The 16,143-nt window shown below is 36.6% G+C and overlaps 1 protein-coding gene across 3 annotated transcripts in view; it reads left to right on the top strand.

The window, feature by feature from the left end:
• The window catches only part of LOC579264 (estrogen-related receptor gamma), a 30,503-nt gene extending 14,551 nt beyond the window's left edge, over window positions 1-15,952 (top strand). For all 3 annotated transcript variants that reach the window (XM_030998684.1, XM_030998685.1, XM_030998686.1), the window contains exons 4-9: window positions 4,917-5,033; window positions 7,394-7,501; window positions 8,791-8,961; window positions 9,425-9,552; window positions 12,803-12,950; window positions 13,297-15,952. In XM_030998684.1, the coding sequence (XP_030854544.1) occupies window positions 4,917-5,033; window positions 7,394-7,501; window positions 8,791-8,961; window positions 9,425-9,552; window positions 12,803-12,950; window positions 13,297-13,544 (920 nt within the window). In that variant the 3' untranslated portion in view covers window positions 13,545-15,952. The remainder of the gene's footprint in view (window positions 1-4,916; window positions 5,034-7,393; window positions 7,502-8,790; window positions 8,962-9,424; window positions 9,553-12,802; window positions 12,951-13,296) is intronic.
• Window positions 15,953-16,143: the final 191 nt, after the last annotated feature.

Here is a 16,143-nt window from a genome sequence, read left to right as displayed (position 1 = left end):
TATTGTGTATGAGTTGTTAAGCATACTCATTTAGTTTGTACATGTACGTCATCTCCTCTTAAGTTATGGAATCATTAAATTAATCAAAATGTGAGAAATACTAATGTACAGATAGGTCCATTAGAATATTTACTCTGTATGGCTGATAATGATTGATTGTTGAGAAGAACGGATTCGGCTGGTACTTTGATCTGCCCTCTGTCAATTCAGTGAGTTCTCCATGGAGATGTGGAGTGGTTAACCCCATCGATTAGCAATTTCCTAGGCGGGCTCATCAGATCTGCCCGGGCAAGGTCCTGTGTAATGAGAGCCACACCGAGCAGTAACCAGAATTCAAGCCTTTTTTTCATCAGGGCGATGCTTTATGAACAATATCCTGTGACCGTGAATGAGGTCAATGTTGAATAATCATCCATAATGCAAGAATTCATACTTTGTTCTATAGCTTGTTTCATCAGACCTGACTGGAGTTGTGTACTGTCTCACACTTTCATGTATAGGCAGGACTAAGCTATAGTGTAACCTGTATGTAAAGACCACTCAAGAGAGACAAGAATAGTGGTCTCTATAGGCAAAGTGGTCTTTATGTAAAGGTTTTTTAGTTCACATTTCAATGAGAATCACCATTTAAGGGAAACAGAAAATGTGGTCTTTATAGACAGATGGTCTTTCTATGCAGGTGGTCGCTAAAGCTGGTTTCACTGTATTTTGTCCCATACATAACCAACAACATCTAGAATCGTTATAAATCTAGTTTTTGTAATGAGTTCACAGCCCTACGAGTGCTTGGATCATACCCAATATTGTGGTTTTGATTTCAAACTAAATTTACCATTTAAATGACATTTATAATTCCTTAATGCTTGATAGTGTATGGGGTGCCAAATGACCAATGAACTTGTCCTCATAAGTTTGTGCACATGTACATTACACCAGTGGGTCTCTCCTTGCCAAGAACATGCCCGAGTGCTCTTAATTTGACTCGATTTATGGTTCATTCTAATTATGCTTTTCCATTTTCAGTCAAAAGCTAAATTACAAAGTTTTGTAATTTGTTAAGTATGTGAAAAACTGATTTGTCGTGATTACCGGTAGTGTTTCTTGCGAATGTGACATACTGAAGCTTTCATCTAAAAGTATTCAACAATAGCCCTAATTTAACCAGTCCACTTTTCATTCTTGAGTTCCGAAAAACACACAAAAACATCAAAGTTACAAGGGGTATGAATAATTTAGGTGTTAACTGTAAACGTAGCGTGAGATCTCATTCCATATCTTTCTAAAGCAAGCCTGGACATCCGACATTAACTGTACAGTGAAATTTGCTTTCTGAATGACAAACAAAATCTCAGATTGCAATGAAAAATGAAACACAAGATCTCCCAATGTATGGACAGTGACATGCGATTCAAATGAATCCTACTCGAGTTCTAAAGGTCTATAACCTCATCAAATCTGATTACAAAAGGTGGTAGTTTGTGGTTTAGAAATATTAATCATATGTGGCTTGACCCTTTCTCACTTTTGAGGTAAAACTTTTTTTAATAAGTATAATAAAAGAAGCGTAATACGCTTCAAATTTTGCATCTTATAACACACAGATAGTGAGTATGCTTACTACATGTATCTGTGTATCCTGCTCCTACCTTTTTTCCATTGCCATTTGCCATTCATTTGTGAGGTAATAAAAACTGCCTGCGTGAGCGAGCCTTCAGTTGTTGAATAGAACATAACGGTATGATGATGTAGCACTGAATGCATATTTATCTGGCCATTTATTTGTCGTCCCCTTTTCTAGATTCGATAAGCTTCTACTTTAAAACGGGGAACACAGTGATGGTGCATACTATGTTCAGTAGCAGCTGTTAATAACTTGTCTTTGAATGTTGTTTCTTGTAAATTAAATTTGTTTTTCCAAGAATAATGAAAAGTTTGTACACATGACTTTACTCATGATCAGAACAGGGACATCGTGCCTGACTAGAAATTCATGTACATGTAGGTTGTTATTGAAAAAGGACACCTGTAGTTGATCATATCCCTTTATGATACTTTAAGATAATCTAATCTCCTCTGAGTCCCTTGATCTGTCTCCTCCTCCTACCTTTGTGTGTCTTAATTAATCTCGCATGTGAGTCAGTTGCAGTGCATACAATTTCACCCTTGATCCCACAAACACGTTGTTATCTTCAAGAGAATGTAAATTATCGCTTTGCTCCCTTTACTTTATCAGTGCGGGTTAGCAAGGAGGTCGTTCCCAATCGGCTTAGAGCATTTATCAAACATTGTTTGCGCTGGCGGATCAAAAGTTTATCGATACGAAAAGAATAAGTATGTTGAAATGTAAACAACAGACTTGAGACATCTATGTGTGCATGCACGTACCCCGCTGTACTTGCGATAAAACTTGAAATGGGGCACCGCACGCCAATTTCTGCAAGCTTTAGGGATCTGTACCACATGGAACCATGACCTAAAGCCTATAATATGTCAAGTCTTTGGTTGTATAACCAATTATTGTTAAAACCTGGATCCCTTCTTGTAAAGAGTTATCAATCGCAACTATGTACATAAGAGATAGGAGACTGCATACTTGCGATTGATTGGAGAAATCGTAACTCTTTATAAGACGGGCCCCCTGGAGTGACTTATATTGTCAGAAAATGCACTAGGTAATTTGTGTAGTGGTGGTTATATTACCTAACTGCTAAGATAGCATAAATGCTTGTTTGTAAGCAACCAGAGGACCGAAGGCTTTAGGACTGACGGCTTTAGGTCCTCTTCGAGAGACCTAGTAATGATGAGGATTAATGCCTTACCAATATAATTTTTAAAATCTATATTATATTGATATATGATTGGTATTACCTGGTGGGAAAAAATATCATATTTTCATGATAATGTTATATGGTTGTTATTGTAGAATTTAACATATAACTGTGAAATGAAATTAAACATAGTTTCATGTCAGTGGCTTATCAAACATTTGAGCCAACATACACCCCTAGATTCCTACCAAGAAACTATATGCATATATTTATCTGTGAGGTGTTTAAATTCTAGATACTTCACCTGACGTGGCAGATGATAGCATCCTATTATCTTTGTGACATGAATAATACAGTGTTATCTTTTATTGATGTTTACCAACCAATGCTCATGAGTCGTGACCAAAATTCTATATACAGGGGTGACCGTGAACTCGATTATTGAGGGGTGAAAAGAACTTTTCTCCTTTTGGTCTAAATGCCTTGTTTAAACTTTTATCTATAGGGCCTATATCTGCCAAGATATGTTTGATGATAGGCCTGGTGCTCCAAATATCCTGGTTTCAGTCATTTGTTATTTCTCCAAATTTGGATAAGATATGTTGTACTTCACAACAAACTACAGTTTATTCACCTTGGAGATATAAACTAAAGTTTCAGTTCTTATTTTAGGTAGCTTTAGAAAAATGTTCAGAAGTGAAATGAAAAGATTGTCTGGAACAAAAAAATGCATAATTTGTTCAAAAATCATGATTTTATGACATAGATATAGAACTGCATGTACATCATTAGGATATATGGAGCTACTACTACTACTACTACTTTGGAATATGCTTAATGTTATCTTGAATTTCATTCATATATATGTAGTAATCACTTTTAACTCATTGACTTAACTAACTACCGATAATGTCCCTTTTGTGTTCCGGATGCCTCCTTTGGTGCCCCTACATTTCCTCAGCTACCTTGTTGCGGTGGCATTTGTATGGTGCCTTACTTTTTCATGAAAGAAATTTCTTTTTTTGCCACATATCAGTGAAAATTTTATTTTTTATTTTTCGGGGGCTACTTTTCAACCTTGCCTTCATAAAAATAACATTCTAAAATTTGTTTTGCATTGAACTCTATGCAAATTTAAGGGGGCTCTTTTCTGATTTTTGGGGGCTCTTTTGGGCATTTTGGGGGCTATTTGGCCCTGAGCCCCCATGTATTTTTTTCACTGCCACATATTTAACAGACTCATTTAAGCATAAATAGCTTATTTTTTCAAATTTTCAGCCTTTTAATACCACATGTGATAAGATAAATAGCTTGTAATTCTTCTCATCAGTCATTATCGATCTAAAGAGGACATCTAAGAGGACATCTGTCTCACATTCAGTCGTGAAAGAGTAATTTTTTTATGGTACATGTATGTCCATGGGCACATCAAGTGTCATTGATATGGTTGACTGTATCAGCTGTACGTTAAACATTAACTATTGATTGGTTTTATGGAATCAATAGAATGTAATATTCATACTAAGTAACAGATGTTGGATGAAATGATGAAAAATATCGCAAAAGCCCATGTGAAATGATATGTACACTAGTATAATGTGCAAAATATATTAAGTGTTAATCGCATATATATGTATCTTATTTAGTATGTCAACCGTAGCTAATTGAAACTGACAATCTTTAAAACTGACTATCATTTAAAATAATAATAATAATAATAATAGCCTAATAGTCCACTCCAAATTTTATTAAACCGATTTTGCCCAATTGATTGTGAGCCCGGCAGCCACTGAGAAGCGCCAGATCGACATTGCTCTGTCCCTTATTGTTGAACGCCAAACAAGGTAGCAACAACTCCCATCTTTTAACGTCTTTTGGTATGACGCGGCCGGGGTTCGAACCCACGACCTCCCGGTTGTGAGGCGGACGCTCTACTGACTGAGCCAACACTCCGGTATATGACACCCGTTGTGGGTTGTCAGGGAGGGGACATGGGCGTCCTGCTACACAACATACTGTACATACACTGTTCGGAACACGTTCAACAGTCTGAATTTGTATTAATGCTCAAGTTCCTTTCATGTACCGGTACCTCTATTATGATAATAATTATTCTAATTATTACCTTTGTATGATCATTGTGTACAGGTAACCTGAATTACCAGTGCCATTCAACGAGCGAATGCGAGGTGAACAAGAAGAGACGTAAAGCATGCCCGGCGTGTCGCTTTCAGAAATGTATCAACATGGGTATGATGATTGATGGTGAGTGTGACAGTCCATTGATAAGTCATAATGATCAGCATCATGATAATAATAGTTATCATATTGATAGTAGCGATCATGATAATATTGATGATAATAATTATGATGACCTAAAGAAAAGACAAGACATAGGTCGTGTCTGGCATGTCATTTTTTAAAAGTTGTATCAACATGGGTATGATAATAGATGGCGAGTGTAGCAGTCCATTGATAATAGTCATAATGATCAACATCATCATGATAACAGCACTTGATAAAAGATATAATAGTAATGATAGTATAATGATAATAATGATGATAACGTAAGGAAAAGATGTTAAGCATGCCTGGTATATCAGTTTAGAAATGTATCAACATGGGTTTGATGATAGATGATGAGTTGATTGATAATAACCATGATGATCAACATGATAATAACTGTGATAATCGTGATATTATTGATAATAACAATGATAATGATAACATCAAGTAGAGACGTAAGGCTTTTCAAACCGTTCCTGTATCCATCTCAGAGAGATAAAAAAAAAAACCAGGATGTGTTTTTTCATCTTGTTTTGGTTTTAAGCTCTAGCACTTTGTTCATCTAGTCACACGTTTAATAGATATAAAGCTAGAAGGTATCTGCCGGCACTACTGAGTATAATGACTTCTCATTACATATTTTAATATATTAATTCATGTTTAACTCCTGTTGATGGTTGAAAACAAATGTCATGACCAACATAATTCATCTATTTCAGTTTTGTTCTCATAATTCTTCTGCAGTGAGCCTTTTGTCAAACATGTTACATGTGTGATATTTTTTGCTCATTTTTCTTATTTTTTGTTAATGAGAACAATAGCAGGAAATCAAAGTCCAATGACCTCCACCCATTTCAGAAATGATAGCCTTGCCATAGTACATAGTCTTGTTATACAGCATACTCATTAAAAAATGATAGACATGTGATCATATTGCTCACTTTCATTTTAAGAGTTTAAAGGAAAACAAATACCGGTAAATGGGGCTGAGGGCAATTTGCCCCCGGATACTGTTAAAAGAATGTTTTTTATTTGTACACAAGCACTGTGTGTGATGTTGGAAATCTGTTCAGGCACAGAATGGTTGTTTTGTTAAGTTTGAAACCTGACTAGGATTTCATCAGTTCATTCTTGGGATACCAGGCGGAATTTGACCTTATTTAATCAGTTTTCATGTGATTTAAATATTAAAATGTCAACCTTGCTTCATGAAATGCAATTAAAACTATGGAAACTTCTAAATACTGTAGATATTAGGTGTTAGGAGAAAGTGGGAAGTCTATGCAAATAGACCATAGGGCAAGCAATAATGTTTGTCCTACCTGGCAAGAACTGATGTACATGCAGTTCGCATTCTGACTACTGGTATTGAAATACAATTATTTGTAACAGATGAATGAAATAATTCTTAACTAGGCACTTCACAAAGATGTATGCATTAGATTTAGTTACATTAGGAAAATTGATCAATAATAATAATAATAATACCCAGTTTTTATATAGCGCTTATTACAGTCACTAAGCGCTTCCAAACTTGGAGATTATTACCCTGGATTATTTATGAATATGAAAGCAAATTACAATTTATTGTACTTTTGTTACAAATGTGTAGATGGCCTACTATGGACATGCTAAAGTAGTTCCAATATATTCGCATATCATGTAAATCCCTTGAGTTCCACTCAATTCCTCATTCGATTTCAGATGTCCACGTGGCAGTCTTGTTTCTTAAATTGCCTGTTTCAGGACCAATATTAGTCTAAGAGAGTTCTCTCGGCTGCATTCACTCTGAAGAATGAGTCCCATGTGTTAAAAGTGCATTGCAGAAACATACATGCCAACTGTTCAGATTAAAGAGGAACATTCCTCTTTTTGGGAGAAGATAATTATCATTTTAATGCAGGTGTTCCTCTTCCTGTACAAATTTGTCTGTAGTATTGAATAGGAGAGTTAGGATTGTTCCTCTTTTTTTTGAAAATAGCATAATTTGTACAGATTTCTGATTTTCAAATGTTGGCATGTATGCAGAAACGTGTTGGGAACTTAAGTTATTATATCAGGTGCCTGTTATTCACAAGTCAGAAATAGCCCACTGAATTCTTTGTATACAAAAATATTTGAATTTGGTCTACATAATATACGTTATAGAGTACCTTATTATCCAAATTCGAACATGGGCAAAATGTTTGAAAATAACTGAAGTTTTTATGCCTAATCATGCATGATTCATCTTCATTTTGACAGTAATTTTTATTTAATCAACCTTTAAAAAAGAATTAAGTTGAATCAAATTACAATGCCTCATGTGTTTTTCCCATTCCATGTGTTCTTTTGAATAGGAGTAAGACCTGACAGGGTGCGAGGAGGCAGACAAAAGTACAGGCGGAGGCCGGAAGAAACAGACTTTGCCCCCTCTTCTTCAGCAAGAAGAGCAAAGCACCGGAGAGGTAAGGTCCACATTTGAGCATTTAAAGAGGAGTAAGGGTTACATTTCGGTCGATTGAGTTTGCTCTGGATTATTTTGTGTCTGGGTTATCTATTTGGTGGTGTAATGAGGAGAAAAACTGATAAGAAGTTAGAGGGATGGAAAAGATTGATGTCATAATGGTTGACTGATTGCTAAATAACAAGACAGGTTTGGGAGATAAGATGGCATTAAGAGCCCTACTTCAAGAGGGGGTGAGTAGGTGGGTGGGAGGGATGGAGTGAGAAAGGGAGGGAAAGAAATGAATATCAAATCTAATCTGATCATTTTATTGAAATTGAATACACAATTTTGGATTATGAATATACAAATAATTATTTATTTAAAAAAAAACAAGTACAGAAGAAATAAAAAGAAAGAGCAATGAATGGATAGATGAATGCATAGATGAATGTATACACAGATGAATGAATGAATGAATAGAGGGATTGGTTGATGGAGGAATGAATTTATGTCAATGAACGAATGATAGGATTTGTCAACGGATGGATGAATGATATTCATATACACGTCCCTACGTATGAAGAATGGAGAAACTAATTCCAGGGATCCCGGTTCACAAAGCCTTTTTTCAATGACAAATGAGGAAAATCGGTGACAAATCTGCTGATAACCAATCAGAAGCTAGGATTTCACTAGCTTATAACAAAAACTGTCATTTGTCACTGATGACAAGTTTTGTGAAATGGGACCCAGGAGGTTTTAGCAACGTTAATCCTTTATTGAAGAGATAACACGTTGATATGTTTGACAAACAACTCAGGAATATCCCTTGGCTACTGTAGAATGCACAATGTTTGTGCACATGTTATTACATGTGGGTCAGATCTTGTAATTTTCTATAAAGAACTAAAAGAATCAACCAAATGTACAAGTTATATAGATTTTTGCTCTACTTTTTATCACATATTTCACAAAACCTTTTAGAGCTATTGGACAAATAATCCACCCACCCCCCTCCTCATATCAATATCAAATCAGTGTGATGACCAATGACCTTGCAAGGTTTACAGTCAAGATTAGAAATTGACACCAAATGATCAAAGCATTACCCTTTTCAGGAAATAACCAGATTTCTTCGGCCATAGTTAGCATTTCATTCTTAGAATTATTGTACAGAATATTGGCATAATCATCAGAGATTAAATGAAGTCTAGTTGAGAAAAAAATGAAGTAGAGTATAATGTTACTTTTTTATAAGTGTAGTACAGCTTGTGATGTCATGAAACTAATCCATTTATATTCCCTCAGCCGCCGAACTGACCAAGCACCTTCTGAAGATAGAGCCACCGGTCAGTACCCTCGGTCCGATTGACCCAAGCCTCAAGGACAAGGACCCGGCCTTCCAGGCCATGAAGATCATCACTGACCTCGGGGACAGGGCCCTGGTCAATGTGGTCCAGTGGGCCAAACAAGTACCAGGTGAGTCATATTGATGGACCATGTACCATCTGTTTGAGTTGAGTTTGAGTTTGAGTTTGAGTCAGTTTAGATCCAGAAGGGAATTAACTCTGCACCCTTTTGGCTCCAAACGGATGGTAAAGGGGTAACGAAGATGCAATTTCCTTTGTCTAGTTTTACTCTACCAGTATGTGACAAACCTAATTCTTACATGTAGTAGGAACTACCATAGGATAATGAACAGTGAGTGACCTGCTCTTTTGTGTTATGACCCTTGAACTTTCTCACCTTTAAAGTGACCTTTGTGACAGGTTTCACAGAACGATTGCTAGAGTACCTGAAAGTTCTCCACAAAAATTTAGAATGAAGAATCATTTCAGGTACTACTACTAAGGTCGAGGCCTCTGAGTTAGTGATCTTCAGAGAAAAGTAAAGATATCATGACCTTTGACCCCATCCACTGTTCTGGTTACCTTGGCAACAGGTTTCACTGAGTTATCACTTGGGGACAGGAGGATACTACTCCAAGATGGTTGGATGGAGATCCTGCTGTGGCAGGTCATCTTCAGGTCAATCCCTCTCTGCGAGCCTGACAGAATAGCTTTCACAAAGGTAAGCCAGAGAGAGGGTTTGCAGAACTTTGTAACCAATGCTGGGCCCTGTTTCATAAAACTTATTTCAATAACAAGTTACAAGCTACTGTTATAAGCTACTGAAATCATGGCATCTGATTGGCTGAGAGCAAATTTATCATAGAAATTTAGCACTTGTTATGGATAACAAGTTTTATGAAACAGACCCCTGATGTCACTCTTCATATGCTACACAGATAGTGGGCCGTATGCATAAAAAGTAGCAATTGCTTGCAAGCAATCGCTTCAAGCACAAGCAATTGCTTGTCAAGCAAAAGATCAAGCTCAAGCAATTGTTTAAATCCGTATGCATAACATTTTGCTTGTGCTCAAACCTTTTGCTTGCCTCCAGCAAGCAGTTGCTTACGATCTCAACAATAGCGACGTCACGCCGGTGCGAACATCATTCATGGGAGAACAAAGGCGGGTTTCGCATACTAGTAGTGTGTTCAAATGTCATGCGTGTGGGGTAGCCTTTCCTGACATGGCAGTATAACATATCAGGATGACATATTTCAGAACAAAATGAAAAAAAAACACCGATACATGCACACACAAGCGCACAGTGCACCCAAATACACATACACACATGGCATGCATATACTAACAAGAAAAATACGTATAATATATACGTATAACCGCGAACGTCCCGATTAAGCAAGAGCTCAAGCTGCTATGACGGAGCTTGAAAAAACGTAAGCAATTGCTTATAAGAACAAGCAAAAGGTTCGTTTTATGCATACGTTTTTAAGCAATTGCTTGATCTTTAAACTTGATCTTTAAGCAATTGCTTGCGGACATCAAGCAATTGCTTGTGCTTGCTAGCAAAAGCATTTGCTTGCAAGCAATTGCTTATGTTTATGCATACGGATTCAAGTAAAAGGCTAGCACAAGCAATTGCTACTTTTTATGCATACGGCCCACTGTCCACGTGTCAGGTTGTATTAATCATGGGATAGGTATACCATTGGCTCTAATATTGTGTAATTGCTTTTAGTGCAAGATTTATATTTACCGGTGTTAAAAGAGTTTTCATGGAGCTAATCAAGACCAGAGATTGATAATATTGCAAAGCCATTTGTTATTGCTTTAAAGGGATAGTTGAGTTCTGTTGCAGAGGGCGCTACACAAAATAATATTTTTGTGAGATAATGAAAAACTGAGTGTCAAATTTGAAAGTACATAATAATAGTAATAATACATAAGATTTATAAGGTGTCAAATCCACTTGACAGTCAAATGCTCAAGGCGCAATAATATAATATTTAAATGACAAAATCATCTTTGTTTGATCAAAATCGGCTGAAATATAACAATTTCTCATACTTGTGTACCACCACAAATATTACCGTAAATCTCCGTGTATAAGGCGCACTTTTTTTGCCGCCGAAAAAATTTGAAAGTCGGGGGTGCGTCTTATACACAGGTACAGAAAAAAAAAGTTTTTTTTTTTTTATTTTATTTTTTTATTTTTTTAGTTTCGATTTATGGCGCTATGCTTGGCAATGTCGCATATGTTTTCTATGTTTTCTATAACAAATGGTGTACCTCAAGGTTCTATCCTAGGTACTCCATTATTAGAAAGATAGAGGATGCTATTCATATCATGCATGACTATTGATGTTTGGCATAGAACACAGTGCTTCTGCTAGGTGATGTGAAGAGGCTGGTGTGGGACACTTGGTATCATGAAGCCTTAGACTGTTGTTACTATTATTTGTGACAAGTTCACAACTTCTACTGCACCTCGATGTAAAATGAAGGTCCTTCCCCTCGTGGGTTTTCGGCAACAAAACAACAACAACAAAACAAAAAACGATTTTTTTTTTTTTTTTTAATTTTTTTTTTTTTTTTTTGCCCCCAAAATAGGGGTGCGCCTTATACACGGAGATTTACGGTAGGTATTTTGAAAAATTTGAAAAAACCGTTGGAAAAAACAAAATAACGCCTTTTAAGTTGTATTTCAGCCAATGACGATGTTGGCATGTTCGTGTTGCTTATTTTACCCACAATTAGCCGGCTCATGTATTGTTATTTTTAATTAAATAATTAATTAACGGTCATCGTGGTTTTTTGAAAGTGGAGCTGAATTGGTATGATCGTACTTGGCTAAATTTCACACATTTTGGGGTCTAAAATTACCTTCATAGTAATTTTAGGTGCTGAAAGGGCACTATAAATGTCATAGATAAGAATAAGAGCAATAACCATGCACTTTGAAGGCATTTGCGGTCTGAAAACAGAACTCAACTATCCCTTTAAGGCTTGTTGTTCAGATATGACGTGGTCAATCGCCGCAGTTTTCATACATGTAACTGAATGGTAACTGCTTGCAACAAAGGTCCTGCTCGTATTGCATTTTACATCATTAAAAAAATGCTGTGGTTTTGCCATGCCATATCTGAACGAGACCTTATGGATGAAGTAGTGTATGGTCACTTGATAGCCATGATTGACTTGGTCCTGAGCTCACCCTGTTTCCTTAACCCTTGCTCTATTTTGTGGTTGATTATTTTACCTGACTGCAAAGAAAGCAAATATTTGCTGGTAGATTAACGATTAGGGGACATATGGCTTGAATCATATCCAGGGTACATGTTGTTTTTTTTCTTCTGTTTTTTAAAATAAAAAGACAACAATGAAATAGCAGTAGAATTGAGATAGAATGAGAGAAAGACATTTTAAAAAGTAAGCACATAAATGAAACTGCAGCATATAATATATCAAAAGTATACAGTTTCAAATATAAGTTTTTACAAGTCAGAACTCCATTTACGAAAATGGATAGTAAGTTTATCGTTCTCTTTTGCACTAACGTTCAGTCAGTTAGTATTCATAGAAGCATCAAAGCCTTGAGGGATGTGGTTATTCAGGATGAATCCTTTACCAAAGTGCACTAGCCATATCGACTTGGTTTCTAACTTGTGACCCTGTGGTGATGATACCATTGCTCTACCAATGAGCCTTCGTGGTGTTGAACCATGCATCCTTTTCATAAATGACTTTGACATGTGATGTCTGTAAAGTGGTATGATTGCTTTATGTTCAATCTAGGGTCTAAGCATAGATGAAGAGCAGGCAACAACAAAAGATTTAGGCTTGCTAATAGTGATGGGGTCATGAACCTAGGTTTCCTAAACCATCGTGCCACCTGCTTTGTCGTACAGCCTTTTCCCAAATATCAGTGACTTGTGTCTTTTGTAGCTCATGTGATATCTTTTATTGTTCAGGGTCTAAGTATGGATGAAGAGCAGGCAGCAAGAAGCGGTCTGGGCTCGCTGGTAGCAAAGGCGTTACATCTCACAAGAAAACTCAGGGACATTGGCATTGACAAGGAAGAGTACGCTCTGCTCAAATGCATCATACTATGTAATGTTGGTAAGTTGTGCTTCCAGTTCCCCTTTTTTTCCCTTCAAAGTAAAGATATGTTATTGAAACTAGGTTTAAAACTCAGTCTCACCATTTTTATAGCAGTAATATCCTCACGATGGATCATTAGCGTTACCAGATAGTTGGGGCCTATAATACCAATAACCTATTGAAAGTTTCACTGTATGTTCATGAATTCATTTAGTGTGCTTAATGGTTCTGATTTTATTTTTATTTCAAGATGTTTATATTTAGTCTGTTGTGACCTTTGATAAGTATTTGTTTGAATTGGCATTTTGTAGTAGTACTTTTACTTGGTCAGCATAAGTATCTTTATCATGTTTTTCTTGTCTAGAATTATCAAGAGTGGAGGAGAACACTCACCTTGGGGAACTCCAGAACAACCTGTACGATGCCTTGCACCATCACATCATGAAGGACTACCCCGGAGACAGCCGCAGGGTCTGCCATCTTCTGTCCACCCTCCCGACGCTCCGCCAGCTCTCCTCCGAATCGGTGGACCACGTCTCCCGCAACTCGGCGGAGAAGAGCATCCCCATCCAGCAACTCTTCAGGGAGATGCTGGAATCCAAGTGCGATTAAGACTTTGGTTGAGCAATGGCAACGTGAGGTTGCTTCAAAGCCGAGTTTGATGTGAACCTAAAGAGTCCACAATGATGAGACTTTCTTGAGCCTTAATAGTTATTACTGTTAACAGGCTTCGAAGTGGAACTAACATGGTGAAAAGGGCTCCTTGTGTGATAAAGACTTTGTGGAGCGATGGCAACGGTAACTTGCTTCATAGGGGAGTAAATGATGTGCAGAGGGAGTCCAAGCGTGACTAAGGTTGCTTCAAGAACTTGAATGATGCTTGAATCGAAGTATGATTAAGAATTTTGTTAAGCAACACCCACGTGAGGTTGCTTGAAAGGGAAGCTAAGCATGTATGGATGGAGTCCATCTGTACATAGACTGTTATTGAACAACAGCAGGCTACAAGTATAAAGAAGCTTCAGAGATGCCACTTTGAGATTATTGTCAAATTTCAGGCCCTGACACCTCTCCATAAATACAGGCTTCTCTTCAGGCTCTATACTGTCGAGTATGTATGGGATTCCAACATGTCTGGGTCTTTATTCAGGCCCATCGGGTAAAATCAACCGATATCACTCCTTTAGGATCTATCAAGCTATGTAAAGTTTGTGTAGCAGTATTCTGCAAGACAAAAGCCCAACTTCTTAGCACACCTCTTCCAGATACAATGTATCTGTTTGAAGGTGAGAAATTATAGTATTCTGTAAGAAAATGAGTAAGATTTAAGATTCCCACCTTCAGAGGTATCTATGCCCCTCTACTCTACCAATGAATAAAGTTTGTGTATGAAATATGAGATATTCTGATTTTGATACATTTCAAACTTGCATTTAAGTTATGCTTGCTTAAAAATTGAATATCTTTATCAAAGTTGGTTAAATGAAAAAATCTTCATAAAGAAATGGACTATCGTTGAAACCCCCGTCGGGCTGTGTTCCTTCATGTTGTACCAGAGGGAGCTATTTTGCTGGAAACTGGTCCTTCGGATGTGAGCAGTAGAAGAACTAACTTCATTGAGAAGGCACGTAAGAGATTGCTGTTACAGTTGTTACTTGTGTTGTTTGCATGGATGGAGGCATCGAGTTCCGACTTCTGGCGTTCGATCAATGAAGAGAGATACATCCATACTGAGAAGTTTAGAGCCATTTGCAGTGACTGCCAGGAAGACGCCCAAGATCACTTGCCTTTTATGTGTCTCAAGGGTGAACAGAGCCATGTGGAGTTGCATTTGATTGGAAGCAAAAGGATATGAATGACTGTGCCATTGGCACATCACTGTAAATTGGGTCGGTGTTGAAAGAAGAAATATATTATTTTTATTCTTACTTTACAATTACGATTACGATCTATATCAGAAAATATAATTATCAGTGCAAAAGCGGTATGTGAATGTGTGTGATGGTTGTGGAGGAATTATAATTCTTTAATAATATTGCTACTATTTAGATATTTTGTTTCAATTTTTGAATATTATGTTTTTATTTTTAATATTTGCAAATTTTAGATTCATGGAGATGGTAGAAACTTAGAGTCAACTGAAACAAAACAATATAACTTTAAAACTGTTGAAATAAGACATTCATGTAACTGCCATTGTGGGGGGGGGGGGTGGGGTGGGGTGGGGTGGTGATTGTGGTAGGAGAAGGTGTCCTACAAGAATATTTACATTTTGAAGAGCAATAATACTAGGTAGTGCGATGGTAAAATATTTGATCGTAATGTTTAGACACTAAACAAGATAATAAATCAAAAATTTAATTGATATCTGTATATTTTGATGACATCACTATAAAAAAAAGTAAATTCTGATATGCATAGAATATATAATATTTTGTAAAGAAAAAAAATGTTAAAAAGAGACAGTACTAGATCAATCAGAGATCCATGTCCTGGAGATTAAATAATATTGATAATTTCATTGATAGGAAAGTTAAAAACAACAAAATAATGCACTATTAGACCATTTCATACTGTTTCTTTTCAGTTTGGTCTGCAATACGTATGCAGCGACATAGCTTTATGTAGAAAAGGTTTTCAGAAAAATATCAAGAGCTACTTAGGTGCAGATCATCTAAAAATTTCTTTTTAGAAATAGTTGCATGTATGCTGTTCTCAGAATGCTAGTAGCATGTGTACAGTCAAACCTGTCTTGGTGGCCACCTCTGTCTATAGTGGTCATGCATATTTTTCTCCCTCAAAAGAGAAATGTGTTGTAGAACCTGTCTATAAAGGCCGCCTCTCTGCAGTGGCCACTTTTTCTGTTTCCTTGGATGGCCTTCAATAATAGGCAAGTTTGACTGTAATTGACTTTATATAGATAGAAAGAACAAAAGCTATCTTGTCAATGGACATTTTTTATTTATGCCCCTTTCCTGGAATTCATATCTGAAACAGATATATACGTATCTTGCCAATTTAGAAGAAAAAATTAAAAGGTATTAAAAATAAACACTAAAAACTGAAATGATTTGAAGTTTGTAGAATTAGATTTTATGTGTTAAAACTTCTTCAGGTATTAATGGTTATCAAGCACATATGTTTAGCAATGAACAGTGTCTGCCAAAAATAGTGATAAGCCTACTAGGGGGTGCTACTTGTCAAAAAGTAT

The sequence above is a fragment of the Strongylocentrotus purpuratus genome, unplaced genomic scaffold (assembly GCF_000002235.5).
Source record: "Strongylocentrotus purpuratus isolate Spur 01 unplaced genomic scaffold, Spur_5.0 spur5_scaffold_5, whole genome shotgun sequence".
NCBI classification, from domain to species: Eukaryota; Metazoa; Echinodermata; class Echinoidea; order Camarodonta; family Strongylocentrotidae; genus Strongylocentrotus; species Strongylocentrotus purpuratus.
The sequence above is the reverse complement of the archived record's forward strand: the minus strand, read 5'-3'. Positions and strand labels throughout refer to the sequence as shown.